This window comes from Aulonocara sp. 'chitande type north' Nkhata Bay, linkage group LG3, assembly GCF_057382095.1.
Source record: "Aulonocara sp. 'chitande type north' Nkhata Bay isolate Kocher_YH1m ecotype deep benthic linkage group LG3, A_spYH_male_GT1.1, whole genome shotgun sequence".
Classification (NCBI taxonomy): domain Eukaryota; kingdom Metazoa; phylum Chordata; class Actinopteri; order Cichliformes; family Cichlidae; genus Aulonocara; species Aulonocara sp. 'chitande type north' Nkhata Bay.
Window position 1 is genome coordinate 62,240,559 of NC_141346.1, and position 15,398 is coordinate 62,255,956.

The 15,398-nt window shown below is 42.0% G+C and overlaps 1 protein-coding gene across 2 annotated transcripts; it reads left to right on the forward strand.

Moving 5' to 3' along the window:
* Window positions 1-1,413: 1,413 nt before the first annotated feature.
* On the forward strand, window positions 1,414-12,317 carry snapc2 (small nuclear RNA activating complex, polypeptide 2). 2 transcript variants are annotated; one of them, XM_086285392.1, is made up of 7 exons: window positions 1,414-1,660; window positions 2,694-2,867; window positions 4,594-4,714; window positions 9,515-9,603; window positions 9,697-10,141; window positions 11,306-11,394; window positions 11,651-12,317. In XM_086285392.1, exons 1-7 carry the CDS (start codon window positions 1,451-1,453, stop codon window positions 11,966-11,968), a joined length of 1,446 nt encoding a protein of 481 aa, XP_086141518.1. In that variant the 5' UTR covers window positions 1,414-1,450; the 3' UTR covers window positions 11,969-12,317. The 2 variants fall into 2 exon arrangements, with proteins under 2 accessions (XP_086141518.1, XP_086141517.1); XM_086285391.1 differs by having other exon boundaries at window positions 9,515-10,141.
* The last annotated feature ends 3,081 nt before the right edge of the window (window positions 12,318-15,398 follow it).

A 15,398-nucleotide genomic window follows, 5' to 3' on the forward strand; every position in this document is an offset into this window, starting at 1 on the left:
GTTCGTTCAGAGCATGTCTCTCAGGCGCGCTGCTGACCCCGGCAAGGGGAGAGCAGGTCTGGGCGGCATGCTGAACCGCGGGGCGGACGTGGCAGGCCCAGGTGACGTGCTGACCCACAGCGCATGATTGATTTATTGTGAGCAACACAAATGTTAACAAATGGAGAATTTTGCTGAAGCACATTATTAGAGTCACAGCCGGCTGTCTTTAACAGTGTCTTTAACTTTTCTTTCTTTGTTTGTGCGAGTATTTCTCTTGTTCATAAAAACTGGCAGTCTGGTATAATAAGGAGCTTTGTTAGACATTAATCATTGTTTCACAGAACAACATCTTCAAGATCTTCAATTCAGGTGTTGTGACAAAATTTGATTTCCGTTTTTATGGTTGTTTTTTTTTATACATCTAATTTTTAATTCTGTAAACAGACTGTAGTGACAGGATTTATGAAGAGGTTATATATCAAATACATTAATGACCTGTTTCTGAAGTATCTTTATGACTGCATATTTGTACCCATTTTGTCATCAATCCAGTGCTTTCTGGTCATTTCAAATAAGTTTCAAATAAGTTTATAAAACTGTGACGTTATATTTGTCACAATTTCTGCTTCCCTCTTGGGGAAGATCTTTTTTGAAAAACATTACACTTTTTACCCAGATAAACAAAGGATATATATATTTTACCAAACACTGACTGCAGGAGCTACTTAGTGACAGGAATGCTCGTTTTGGCCTTTAAATACTTGAAATTGTTTGTGACAGATATGATTGGCTTATTTTTGACAGATGTAGGTCAACAGGTGACGTATAACAGCTTAAATTCCCGCAATGATTTTTTTTTAAACTTTTTGCCAGGCGATCAGAATTTCACGAAGCTCTGTCCATATTTTTATGCTGCGTTACCTTGGAGGTCAGCGCTGAAGTTACCCGGAAACAGTACGACCTTCAAAATAAAATGGAAACCTACTCATCCACAATATACGCTAAAAACAAGTTTTTTTAAAAGTGTGTGTGTGTGTGTGTGCGTGTGTGTGTGTGTGTGTGTGTGTGTGTGTGTGTGTGTGAGAGAGAGAGAGAGAGAGAGAGAGAGAGAGCAAGGGATCTAAATGCTTTGATTTCACATTCCAAACCTGTGGAGCGCAAAAAGTTTTGTTTTTTAAATGTATAATATTGATGTGACAGACAGACAGTTTGTTTGTTTTATTTTTTATTATCACATCTAATAAAAAAATCACAAGCCTGGGCCATTAGAAACGCTTTTTCTTTAATTGTATCACCAAATAAATGTAATTTCAGTTCAATGCACACTGAACAACAAATTATTTGTAGCAAATAGAAATATTCAACTTTTATTCTGAAAATGTATTATCGGAAGTTTTGGAGCAAAGGGCATGCGCACTGGGTTTTCCTGCTTTGAGTAGCAGGAACCTGTGTTGAATCTCAGGCGAACATGAAGCCGCATCCTCGCGTTACTCGGACAAAGTGGGCTGACAGACTGGACGCTGAGCCGGAACGTTCCGGTAAATGCAGCTGGCATCGAGACGAGAAGAAGAAACTTCTTGTTGCCCTTAAAGGACTGAGTAGCAGGACCGCCGCAGGAAAAACAGACATCGACTGTGCCTTCCTGAGAAAACACCTGCCTACTCGGTCCCTTTCAGAGGTACGGCCCTCATACAGAAACGACGCTTTTCGTTGGTACTTAAGTCAAAACAAGTCTTTCGTAAATATCCTTTTTAATTTATATAAACAGAAAGTAAGGAAGTATGTGTTTGAGTGGTTATTTGTTTGTTTTAACAGTCCTAATTTTTAATACGTCTTGAATCTGTATATTTCCCCTTAAATCGTAAGGAACGTGTATTTGTGCCTTCAGATCGTTGTCACTGCCAAACAGCTCACATTTAGTGTCATTTATTGGATCGGATGATTAAAGTCTGAAGAAACTGGAAATATGAGTCCCCAGTAATGACAAACTTTGGATTTCCAGTGAGAACGATGACATCCCACACCATCGCACACTTCCTTCACCAAAAGCTGAAAGCTGTCACCTTATTGGTGCAGCAAGCAGCGTAGCGTCCTCCGTGTCATAGACAGAATCTGGACTCATCATCACCAAAGATGATATTCCTCCACATCTTCAGGTTCCAGTGCACATGTTGTCAATACCAGTGCAAACAGTAAAGGGCAGTCATGGCAGCCCTATGAGGCCAGAGACTGGCCGTGTGCCGTCTATGCTAGATTGTCTGGAGTGCCATGTAATCCTGCAAATCTGTAGAAGACCGCCTATGGTTCCTGAGTGCTGACATCTCCCATTATTTCGAACTTGGTCTTCAATTTGGAGATTTAGGACCAACAACACCAGCTTAACGTTGCCCTATGGTGTGGGTCAGTCAGCGTGGCATACTTTGACCATGCTCACAGGGACCTGACTGTCAGCATCTTGTCAGAATAAGTTGTTTGTCATTGATAGAGAAGATTTGGCAAGTTTTCCATCGTTGTAACCGCTGCAAGTGCATTTTCCTTAGAAACGTGACAGCGTTTTAGGGGACTAAAGAGCATGAGGTTTATTGCCAAATATTGTTACAAAAAATAATCTAACACAAGATTCCTTACTTTTTGAACTGAGTTTATTAATTTTTGTTTATACTGTGTGCTGACTGTGCATAAAGACACGCACTGTCCTTTCCCTCCTTCAGATCCAGTCTGTGGTTGAACTTCTGAAGAACAAAGTGCTCTTAAATGCCAGGTTGAAGCTGAAAAGGCAAAGGAGGGAGGAGAGGAACGTTAGAAAACCCATTGAGGAGTGGACATACATGGCCTCTTCTTTAGTGGGAACCCTTGAGGAAACTATTTCCACTGCTTTCTCTCAGGTAGGCATTTTTAAATTTAGTTTAACTTTATTTTTGTGATAATTTAAGTAAACAACAAATCCTTCACACAACAGTCATACTTCAGGATAGATCTGTTATCAGTAGGGAGAAACGAGACCCAGTATTTTAATTCATTGGGATTGTTATTCTGCTTGCCTATTGGTTCCACTTATTGGTTCTCCTTGCACTTGTGTACAGTCAGCTGATTTCAATTTGTGTGCCTGTGGAGAAAAATAGTGGCGCAGTCTACAGCGTGGATATGGACCGAACTCTTATTTTTATTGAAGAAAAGGACAAGAGCATGATGATAAAGTGCAAACTACATACAGGACAGAAAAACAAATCTCTTATTATACTGCTAACAGAACCTCAGCTCTCTGCAAACACCTGTACAGACAGGATGCTAATGCTAAGGCTAAGTTACTCAGACCCCAGCCCAGCAGCCAGAACTGAACTTCAGCAGCTAACAAGTCAAGCTGCAGCCTTCTTTCCTACCTGTTCATGTTTCTCAAGTTGAATTGCTGTGGTAATCGGTAAAACTCTCCTTGTGCTGATTGTCATCTTTGCTTTGTGCTGTCTCCAACAAAGAGGGGGGAAAGTGGTGGAGCCTGTTCTTTATACCCAAAGACCCACTGACAAAAAAAGAAGACTCATAGACAAACAGGCAAAACAAAGTTTTTCAAAGTCTATCGTTTCACATATTTGTATCAGAGAATTTTTCCCAGTACTTTCCGAATCTTATTTGAGGTTGCACGGGGTGGGTGCCAGTGCCCAACCAGTCTGCATGTCTTTTGTGAACTTGCAGAAGGAATCCGACCGTGTCCCTTGGAGTATTCTGTGAGAGGTGCTTTTGGAATTATCGAATTTTTATGGACAGAATTTAAATTGGGTGGTCTCAGAATTTCGTCTCGGCTCTTTGCAGATGATGTGGTTCTGTTGGCTTCATCAGGTGGTGGCCTCCAGCTCGCACTGCAGCGGTTCACAGCCGAGTGTGAAGCAGCACCTCTGAGTCTGAGGCCATGGTTCTTAGCCAGAAAAAGGGTGGAGTCAACGACGAGTTACTGTCCCAAGTGCGGGTGTTTAAGTATATCGGAGTCTTGTTGAGTGATGAGAGAGGGGGTGCAGGAAATCCACAGACAGATCGATGCTGCGGCTGCAGTGATGCAGATGCTGCACCTAAAATTGTGGTGAAAAGAGAGCTGAGTGTTCTGGCCATCCCAGGAGGGCTCAGAGTAGAGATGCTACTCCTCCACATGGAAAGAAGCCAGTAAAGGTGGTACGGGCATCTAACATCTTCCTGGGCGCCTCCTGGGTGAGGCGTAACGGGTATGTCCCACCAGAAGGAGGCTCCAGGGCAGAGCCAGGACATGCTGGAGAGACTGTACATCTCAGCTAGTCTGGGAACACCTTGGTGTTCATCGAGATCAGCTAGAGCAGCGGTTCTCAAACCTTTTATGATGAGTACCACCTCAGAAAATATATGGCATTAAAGTACCACCTTCATAAGCTTGGCTGATATCAAAATGAATATAGCTTTTTCAAAAAAGACAAATCAATAATGTGCAACAGCTCATCTTAATTTGCAAGGAATAATTCTTGCTGCATGTAAATTAAAGTTTTCTGTTCTTTGCTTTTAAAATTCCTGCTGATAGTTACATTTGTGTAGTTAAAAACACAGTTGAATCAATGTTGTTCTCCCACATTCTGCTTCTCTCTGTGTTTTCAGATGCTGATCGTGTCTTCTACAGAGCCTTGCACTTTGAGAAATAGTGACCCTCCCCAGGTGCACAGACCACCCACAGATGGTCGTACCATCCCTTTGAGGCCAATACCGGTGCCAGTGCAAGGTACAAACCTGTAGCTCCTCCAACCACCTCTCAGCATCATGTATTCAGCTGCCAGAAACGAGAGCCTGCTCCTTTTTATTTTTAATGGTAGCCACCCTTGTATTGAGACCATTTCTGATAAACGTTTGGTAAGCGGTAGAGTGTTTTCTAAGCGCACACTGCACAGTATGCTGATGTACGCCAGGTTTTTGCTTAATGGCTCTTTCTGAATCGCATTGTTGGTGCAAAAATATATATTTTTTTGTACTGTCAAATTGTGTTATCTTTCTCAGTTTCTCAGTTACCATTTTTTAAGTAACAGGCTGCTAGTAACAAAGCGCCTATAATTTGAATTTTTTTCATGGTTTCATGGTAAATCAGCCATAAAAGGCTGGTCTTGTATTTTTATCACACTGGATGGAATGAGGGTGGGCAATGCCAACAATCAAGTTTGTGTATGCCGTAACTCGAGAACGAAGTGATGTAGTAACTGGAGAAGGAAGTCACCTAGGATTTTGAAAATGATAATCTAGATGTATCTGCTAAAAAATTTCAAAAAACTTTGAATGCCAGTGAACTTGACCGTAAGGTTTTCTGGAAATCTTTTAAACGCAATAAGTTGAGAATGAGGCATTTTGGATTTTGGAATTGAATTTAACTCAGTTTTATTTACACAGCACCAAATCACAACAACAGTCACCTCAAGGTGCTTTATATTGTACAGTAGATTCTACAATAATACATACAGAAAGAACCCCAACAATCATATGACCCCCTATGAGCAAGCAATTTGGCGACAGTGGGAAGGAAAAACTCCCTTTTAACAGGAAGAAATCTCCAGCAGAACCAGGCTCAGGGAGGGAGGGGCCATCTGCTGCGATCGGTTGGGGGGAGAGATGGAAGACAAGATAAAGACATGCTGTGGAAGAGAGTCAGAGATTTATACCATAGGTGCATCTGCAAGGAGGCTGAAGGGTCTGACTGGGCCCTGCCAGTATTGACGCTACACTGATTTATTTCTATATTTTTATGTGTTTCATAGGTCAGTGTGAAATGATTGACAAACAACAAAAACATTCCCCCTGAAGGTTCACAGTGCATCTGTAAAGTATTCACTTGGACCACAATTTGTCATGTTACAATGTCAAGACCAAAATGGACTAAATTCATTTATCATAGCAGAAATTCTACACCTAACACCCCATAATGACAAAATGATAAGTTACCATAAGCTTTGCACACCTATTTTTGGCAGTTTCTCCCATTCTACTTACAGAACTTCTCGAGCTCCATCAGGTTGGATGGGGAGCCACTACTTTTTAACAGGAAGAAAGCCGCAGCAAAGCAGGGCTCAGGCTGCCATCTGCTGCAACTAGTTGGGGATGAGGGGTGTTAGGCATGACACAAGATGCTGTGGAAGAGAGCCAGACGAGGCCAAAGGGTTCAGTCTTTGTTTCATCAGGCAAGAATGGTACAGTGGGGCAAAAAAGTATTTAGTCAGCCACCGATTGTGCAAGTTCCCCCACTTAAAATGATGACAGAGGTCAGTAATTTGCACCAGAGGTACACTTCAACTGTGAGAGACAGAATGTGAAAAAAAAATCCATGAATTCACATGGTAGGATTTGTAAAGAATTTATTCGTAAATCAGGGTGGATAATAAGTATTTGGTCACCTCAAACATGGAAAATCTCTGGCTCTCACAGACCTGTAACGTCTTCTGTAAGACGCTTTTCTGTCCCCCACTCGTTACCTGTATGAATGGCACCTGTTTGAACTCATCATCTGTATAAAAGACACCTGTCCACAGCCTCAAACAGTCAGACTCCAAACTCCGCCATGGCCAAGACCAAAGAGCTTTTGAAGGACACCAGGAAAAGTATTGTAGACCTGCACCAGACTGGGAAGAGTGAATCTACAATAGGCAAGCAGCTTGGTGTGAAAAAAATCAACTGTGGGAGCAACCATCAGAAAATGGAAGACATACAAGACCACTGATAATCTCCCTCGATCTGGGGCTCCACGCAAGATCTCATCCCGTGGGGTCAAAATGATCATGAGAACGGTGAGCAAAGATCCCAGAACCACACGGGGGGACCTGGTGAATGACCTGCAGAGAGCTGGGACCAAAGTAACAAAGGTCACCATCAGTAACACACTACAACGGCAGGGAATCAAATCCCGCAGTGCCAGACGTGTTCCGCTGCTGAAGCCAGTGCATGTCCAGGCCCGTCTGAAGTTTGCCAGAGAGCACATGGATGATACAGCAGAGGATTGGGAGAATGTCATGTGGTCAGATGAAACCAAAGTAGAACTTTTTGGTATAAACTCAACTCGTCGTGTTTGGAGGAAGAAGAATACTGAGTTGCATCCCAAGAACACCATACCTACTGTGAAGCATGGGGGTGGAAACATCATGCTATGGGGCTGTTTTTCTGCCAAGGGGACAGGACGACTGATCCGTGTTAAGGACAGAATGAATGGGGCCATGTATCGTGAGATTTTGAGCCAAAACCTCCTTCCATCAGTGAGAACTTTGAAGATGAAACGAGGCTGGGTCTTCCAACATGACAATGATCCAAAACACACCGCCCGGGCAACAAAGGAGTGGCTCCGTAAGAAGCATTTGAAAGTCCTGGAGTGGCCTAGCCAGTCTCCAGACCTCAACCCCATAGAAAATCTGTGGCGGGAGCTGAAAGTCCGTGTTGCTCGGCGACAGCCCCAAAACATCACTGCTCTCGAGAAGATCTGCATGGAGGAATGGGCCAAAATACCAGCTACTGTGTGTGCAAACCTGGTAAAGACCTATAGTAAACGTTTGACCTCTGTTATTGCCAACAAAGGTTATGTTACAAAGTATTGAGTTGTATTTTTGTTATTGACCAAATACTTATTTTCCACCCTGATTTACGAATAAATTCTTTACAAATCCTACCATGTGGATTCATGGATTTTTTTTTCACATTCTGTCTCTCACAGTTGACGTGTACCTCTGGTGCAAATTACTGACCTCTATCATCATTTTAGGTGGGAGAACTTGCACAATCGGTGGCTGACTAAATACTTTTTTGCCCCACTGTATAAGAGCCTTTCAGATCTATTTTGGCAAATTCCAGGCAAGCATCATCGCTTTTACTGAGGATTCACTTTAATCTGTCCAGTCGACCATACAGGTCTGATTGGTCGAATAATGCAGAAGTGGTTGTCGTTGTGGAACGTTCTCCTCCCTCTGGAACAGCACCAGAGTAAATGGTAAATGGCCTGTATTTATATAGCTGCTAGTAACAAACTCCTGTATTTATATAGCGCTTTACTAGTCCCTAAGGACCCCAAAGCGCTTTACATATCCATTCATCCACCCATTCACACACTGGTGATGGCAAGCTACATTGTAGCCACAGCCACCCTGGGGCGCACTGACAGAGGCGAGGCTGCCGGACACTGGCGCCACCGGGCCCTCTGACCATCACCAGTAGGCAATGGGTGAAGTGTCTTGCCCAAGGACACAACGACTGAGACTGTCCAAGCCGGGGCTCAAACCGGCAACCTTCCGATTACAAGGCGAACTCCCAACTCTTGAGCCACGATCGCCCACAAGTGTCTGTTGGATTCTTGGTCACCTGCCTTACTAAGGCCCTTCCACCCGGTCCCACACCTTGATCAGCACCAGCTCCAGGAAGAGTCCTGGTGCTTCTAAACTTGATGGAGGCCATTGTGCTCACTGGGGCCTTCATGAAGTTTGTCTGCAGCCTTGATTTGTGTTTGTCTTGTCTTGGAGGTCTACAGACAGCTCCTGCACCATAAACTATGAGCTGGCCTTTCTTGTCCAATCAATTAAATTTACCAAGGCTTGACTCTAATTAAGTTGCAGACAAGAACAGGAAATGCAGCGCACCTGAGGTCAGTTTCGAGTGTGACGGTAAAGGCTGTGAATACTTATGTGCATGTTGTATTTTTGGTTTTTAACTAATAAATTTGGAATAAAAGCAAATGTATTGAAATTCTCAAGCAAACTTTGTCATTAGGGAGTGTTGTATTGGAAAATGAGTTTAATCCATTTAAGAATAAAGCTGGAATAACAGCTTCCCATATTGTGAAATGTAATATCCGTTTTGCTCCATATTTTGGGCACCTGAACATGGTAATGGGAAAAATATGTTCTTGTTTTTTTTTAAAACAAACAAACACCTGCCTGCTTTCTATGGCTTTTACTGTATATTAAGACAATCTCATAGAGCTGTCGTGCCACTTGCATATTGATTGTGAGACCAGATACTCTGTCACAACTATGAAAGTGGTCACCAGCCTGTTTGTTTTGTGTCTTTGGGTCTTTTCACACCTGTGGTGTTTAGTCTGTTTACATCAAAAATGAGTTATTTCCACCATCAAGGTACTAAAAATGTGCAGGTAGATATATCATAGGCATCAATATATGGGTTAGCAGCTAACTGTGATTTCTATGTAAACTGTCCATGTTCTCCAGTAGTCCGGCACACAGCAACATCTCCCTGTATTTACTTCTGTTACTCCTGCCACAGACACAGCTGACCAGTAAGCAGAGTGAACAGTCTCACATGGTTTGTAGGGATGAATTAAGGTTTGCAGAGTTCAGTTTGACTCTTCTGTGTTAAAAGAAACCAAATCACAGGAAAAAGCTGCAAGTTTACAAACACATCCACAGATGCAGACCAGAGTAGCCAAACTGTAGGTGTGTCCTTTCTGATCCCCAAGGTAACGCCTTATTACATGTGTTGATAGTTGCTGCCATATTATTGTGAAAAAAATATATTGCAACTAAAAATGTAAAACGTCCCTCTCTAGGTGCGCATCGGTACACAAAGGCAGTCCAGTCACCCAAGACTCCAGCACCAACCACAAGGCCATCCAAAACACCGCCAGCACCATCTCAAGTATGTAGCATGCCAAACGGCACAATCTGTCTACCGCAGCAACAGCCTGCGCCCACATTTGAAACTTCTGACAAGCCATGTGTATATCTACAGACTGCATCTCTGACAGCGACGCCAGAGAAAGGACCGCTTCAACCCCCTTCTAGGTCTTCGACATCTCCAAGTCTTAGCAGGTCAATAAACAAGACCACCCAGCAGCCCACCGAGTCACAGCCCACCACCGTCGCCATCACCTCCACCTCTCAGTCTTTGTCTTCCAGCCTTAATGTGCCCGCCTCTTGCTCTGCCACTACCCTTACTTCAGTCCCCCGTTCTGTATTATCCACTGCTGCCTCTTCAGCCATTTCCAGCTGCTCCACACCCACTACTCTCCCACAGTCCATCTCCGCCACAGCATTTCATGCCAAGTTTGGTCGGACCAGCAAATATGCCACAAAAGACATGTTTGGTGTCAAGTGTGTAGTGGACTTTGAGAGGATCTATGGCTTCTTAAGTACAGTTCAAAAACCGAATCAGGATTGTCAACTCACTCCCATGGGTAAGCATCGCTGAATATTATGGCAGAATCCTTTTGCAACAAACACATTGAACATGCTGAATTTCACACGTAAACCTTTCCACAAATATCCTGTGAATGTGAAAACTTAAGTATGAAGTCATCTAGGATTTTCAAATGTAGGTGTGTCTGCCAGGAGGCTGAGGGGTTGCACTGGTGCCGTCAGTATTTTATGTAATATTCATGTGAGGTTAATGAAAAAAGGTTCGTTTCTGTCTTCAGAACAACAGGATGTCTTCACGAGAAACAAATCAAAAGTTATTCGTGTTGGTAAAGCTGTACTCAAGATGTGCTTCTTAAATATAAGACAGAGTTTAGTTTGCTAACAGTCGGGTATTAGTCTGTAAAATAATACAGCAGTTAACTGTAATAGTAAAAACTCACGTCTGTTGTCTACATAGAAGTTCACATTTAACGACTTCATTTGCGCTCAGCAACTTTCTTGTTCTGTAGAAAGTAAGCACAATACAACCAGCTGATGGCAATCTGTCTATAAGTCGACAGCAATTATTTGTCAACCTTCATCAATGTCTTTGGGAGTGATTGCAGTCTGACTGTAACTGTCTGCAGCAGCGTCCCCTCCCATCAGGCAACCTGTGAATGTGCAAACCCCTCAAGCTCCGGGAAACCATTTTGGTCGTCACAAGTTGACCCCAAATTGTTTGGACACTTCATAAAATCTAAACACAAACGCAGACAATGATATGCAGGTCTTTTAAAGCATATATTCAGTTCATAATAGTACAAAACAAGTTCTCAAATGTTGAAACTGAGTTTTTTTTATTGTATTTTTAAAAAAATAGAAGCTTATTTTACATTTTATGCCGGCAACACCTGTCTTCACCGACAGGTGTTGAAATGGAGATGTTACCAACAAAGAGACTGAAAGAGATATTTTTTTTTAATTAAAAATTGAAGAAACAACATATAAAACCAGGGTACACCTACTCTGTGAACTCCTTTTACACTATTATGAAACAGACTTGGTGCTGTCTTTGACCAAAGCTTCGCTAAAAAGGAAAAACTGAAACGTGCATTGTGTTCTTGTTCCTCTGGTTACTCAAAATATTGGATCGATCCTGAAAGTCTGTTTATAGCTTTCACTTGATGAATTTACATTTGCTAATAATACATTTTGTCATCCAGAGAGTGCCATAGTGTTGGACCTTTTAATGTCTCTCCCAGAGGAGCTTCCCCTGCTAGATTGCAACAAACTGCACAAACATATGATCCAGGTGAGACCTGCTGCTTACACACAGCCGTCGTCTTCATGTGATCAGGCTTTGAAAGCCCTGAAATTGTTTTTTCTTTTGAGGATAAAATTACTTTGATTGAAATAAATTTCATTCTTGGCTTTCACTGGAGGCCGAGGACAGTTGGTGATCTGTGCTGGTTAGGTTTTGTCAGCCGTCTGGCTTTTTATGTTTCTGGCAGAACCTAAAAATAGGAACTTTTTGCTCCAGTGTTTTGATGAGACCCTCTGTGTTTCAGATGTACCAGTGTCTCTCTGCCCCCGCTGACTCTAACACGACAAGAAGAAGGTTTCAAGAACTGGATGATGAACTTTTTACTCAGTTAAAGTCACTGGTTCCTCAAGACCATCAGACTCCTACAGGAACTACCGACAGCACTAACGTCACGGACGGTGAAGGAAAGAAGTCACTGATGCACAAAGCCGACAGCCAATCAACACAGAGCTCTACCACATCTAGCAAATTAGATTATTCAAATGTGACGCCCCCTCATCTTAACCCTTTTATTGTGCCGCTGACACTGTTAAAGCGTAGACAGGAATCCATAATTATTTAGACGTTGTTGTTGTAGTGATTTTAAACCCATTACTGAGCTTTCAGCTCATCACAGTATGTTAAGTGTCAAAAGCTCCTGCTAATTGATTTTCTTTATTTGTTTGAATTACGTGGGTTCTTATTTCAAACTTTCGAGCTGTATCATTCATGCAAAGCTGTTCTTTCAGCTCATTATGTTAGTACAGTTAAACAAATGCATTTGGGACATTTAGCTTCTTTTTTTTTTTTATTGAAATGTTTCCTGCAGATAACTGTTTGACTTTTTAATATAACTAAACAACACTTCCAAACAGCACTTTCAGATCTTTCATCTATGAGAATGGCTGAATGTAATAAAGCTATATTAAGTATTCCCTCGCCTACCCAAACCCTTTAATTCAGGTGTTCCGATCACTTCCACGAACACAGCTGTATAAAATCGAGCTCCAGGCCTGCAGACTGGTTCTACGTTTATGAAAGAATGGGTCGCTGTCATGAGCTCAATACATTCCTGCGTGGTACCGTTACAGGATGCCTGTGCAATGCTGAATATTCCAGTCTGCCAGTAGTATAACAAAGTGAAAACCACTGGGAATGAAAGCCTTCAAATGAGCTTGAGAGCAGCACTTAGACGGCTTCATTGAACGGGTTTCCGTGGCTGATCAGCTGCATCCGAGCCTTACATGAAAGGTTTTGGATGCAGTGGTGTAAAGCACTGGACTCCAGAGGACACGTGTTCTCTGGAGTGATGAATCACACTTCTACGTCTGGCAGTTTGGGTACAGGAGTCTGGATTTGGGGATTGGAGAACAGCGGACCTGACTGAATTATGCCTGCCTATTCAGCAGCTGCTGGGACCTGGAGGAGGAAGAGCAATAGATATGCAGCTCATTGACCTGCCAACAGTTCTGTTCAGCACTGTCTACAGAAAGCATTGTAAATAAAATATCAGCATATTTTGATAAATGCAAAAAAGTACAGGAAGTTGGAAACATGTAATTTTATTAAGTAGACCTGGGTTTGAATGGTAGTGTCACAAATGCAAAAAATCCATGATATAAAAAATGAAATTAATACAATGGATATTCTGTCCTCACAATTGTTTGAGAAATGTTAGTTAAAAAAGTTCAATAAACCTGTATTCTTGAAAACGCGTGTCTGTTACTGTAAAACATGAAAATAAAGTGCATGACTATGATGTACAATGTGGCCACATTGGCATATGAAGCACCACTCACGATATAACAGTTCTGTAAGCAAAGTCATCACCAAGTTAACGTAACAATGCTCAGCATGGTAAATTAATCAAATGGACTATTATTGGCATCCCATAGACCAACACTGGCAAAGTTATTTCATGTTTGCTAGCGAGCTTTATTTTTTGTTTTATTTTAAGTTCGCCAAAACTTTACGAGTCCATTTTAAATCCATGAATCTGAGTTTTTCCTCTGTAAGGATTATTGTTGGGCCTACCTTAGAATATAAAGCGCCTTCGGGTGACTGCTGTTGTGATTTGGTGCTGTATAAATAAAATTGAACTGAATTGCTGTAGCTCAGTTTTTTCAGCTGTAACATTTAAAGCATTTCTTTTACCAAGTTGTTAAAAGAAGGAGGTTTGTCTAATTTCCAGTGGAGAAGAATAAACCTTTGAGCCGTGACTGAGGCGAAAGCAATCGCTTTTAGCTGTGGTGACGAAACCATAACAGCTTGGGCAGGAATCCTAAAGGTGGAGATGTGGGCCGATGGTGAAATTGTTCTGTTGCATGTGTATGAAAGACCTACACATTCTTGTGAATTTGTGTAGCCGAGGGCACCCCCAAAACATATTCCCTAATGTGGTTGGAACCTGATTGGCATCTTGCACATGCTACACTCACAGTTGGATACATTTTTGCTTGTCTGTAACTAAGTACTCTCTTAAATTGTATCAAACATTGTCTAATACAGAAAGCTCTAGACAGAGCTGCCAGAATTCTTTGGGAATTTCCATTTTGAGATCCTTTATTCATGTTAATCTAGTTTTTTCCCAGCTCGGTGAATCTTGAAATAATTTATTCAAATATTGCCTTTTGCACAAGGGTCCAAATCAAGTATGTCATCAGTAACTGAATGATCTGGTGGTTGTGAAAGTCTGAAGTGCTTACTAGTAAAGCTTCAGACTTGTAAATACCTAAAAAAAAAAAGGTGATGTAAAGGTCGCGGTAGAATTTCTCAAACTACTCATTTATGGCTGATGGGTGGGTAGATATTGATCCATCTGGCATCCAAATTTCTGTTTTATGTTTAAGAGAAGCTTGTCTTAGTTGGCGTTGGAGGCCCAGCTGTGTGGCGCCCCAGCCTACTCCTTGCCAGATATAATGATGGCAAAGGTGTAGGCCAAAGATGAGGACCTGCTGTTACTGAATCCCCAGCTCTCTCTTCCAGGCGGAGCTAGGGCTCCTGCCATAATTCCTCCTTGCTGCAATCAAGACTGCAAAAGTATAAATGAACACATATGGAATTATGTAGTAATGAAAGCCGCCCTTTGCTTTGAGTCCTGCTTTGCTCACTCTTGGCGTTCTCTCCATGAGCTTCATGAGGTTGTCTCCTGAAACGGTTTCCAACAGTCTTGAAGGAGTTCCCAGAGATGCTGAGCACTTGTTGGTCCTTTTGCCTTCACTTCTGCATCGCACAAAGACACGGCAGGTGGAACCAAAGATCTCAAATGTGGACAGACCAAAGCACAGATGTCCTCTGGTCTAATGTCCACTCCTTGTGTTTCTCAGCAGCTGTTTGACCATAAAGGCCTGATTCACACAGTCTCCTCTGAACATGTAGAGATGTGTCTGCTACTGGAGCTCTGTGTGCATCTATCTGGGCTCTGATCTGAGCTGCTGTTAACTTGTGATTTCTGAGGCTGGTGACTCAGATGAATGTATCCTCAGCAGCAGAGGGAAGAAACTATATTTTGTGCTTGGGCTTTGAGGCCCACAAATGCCAAAATAAATACATAATTAAATGTGTAATTAATTAATTACAAATTAAAATTGAAATAATTAACTATATCAGTCATTACTATTCCATTAAAGTGTTTATTATTTATTAAATGCTTCAAATTTCTTTAAATGCCTTTGAATGATTTTACATTTTTTTTAATTAATGACACTTTAAAAAAATATTTAATGATGTGGCTGTAGCTCAGGAGGTAGGGCAGGGCAGCTGCTGATCAGGAGGTTGGTGGTTCAATCCCTGGCTCCCACAGAGTGGACGAGTATCCCACAGAGTGGACGAGTATCCCACAGAGTGGACGAGTATCCCACAGCCAGCTTGGATTAATGCACCTCTTTCTAGATGATACCCATAGGTCAGGTGCTTGGCACACAACAAATACTTCACCTTAGAATGATGAAAAAAATCCGACTTGTGAATATTGTAGTCGCAGTAACACATTGCACATTATGTGTAATATTTTA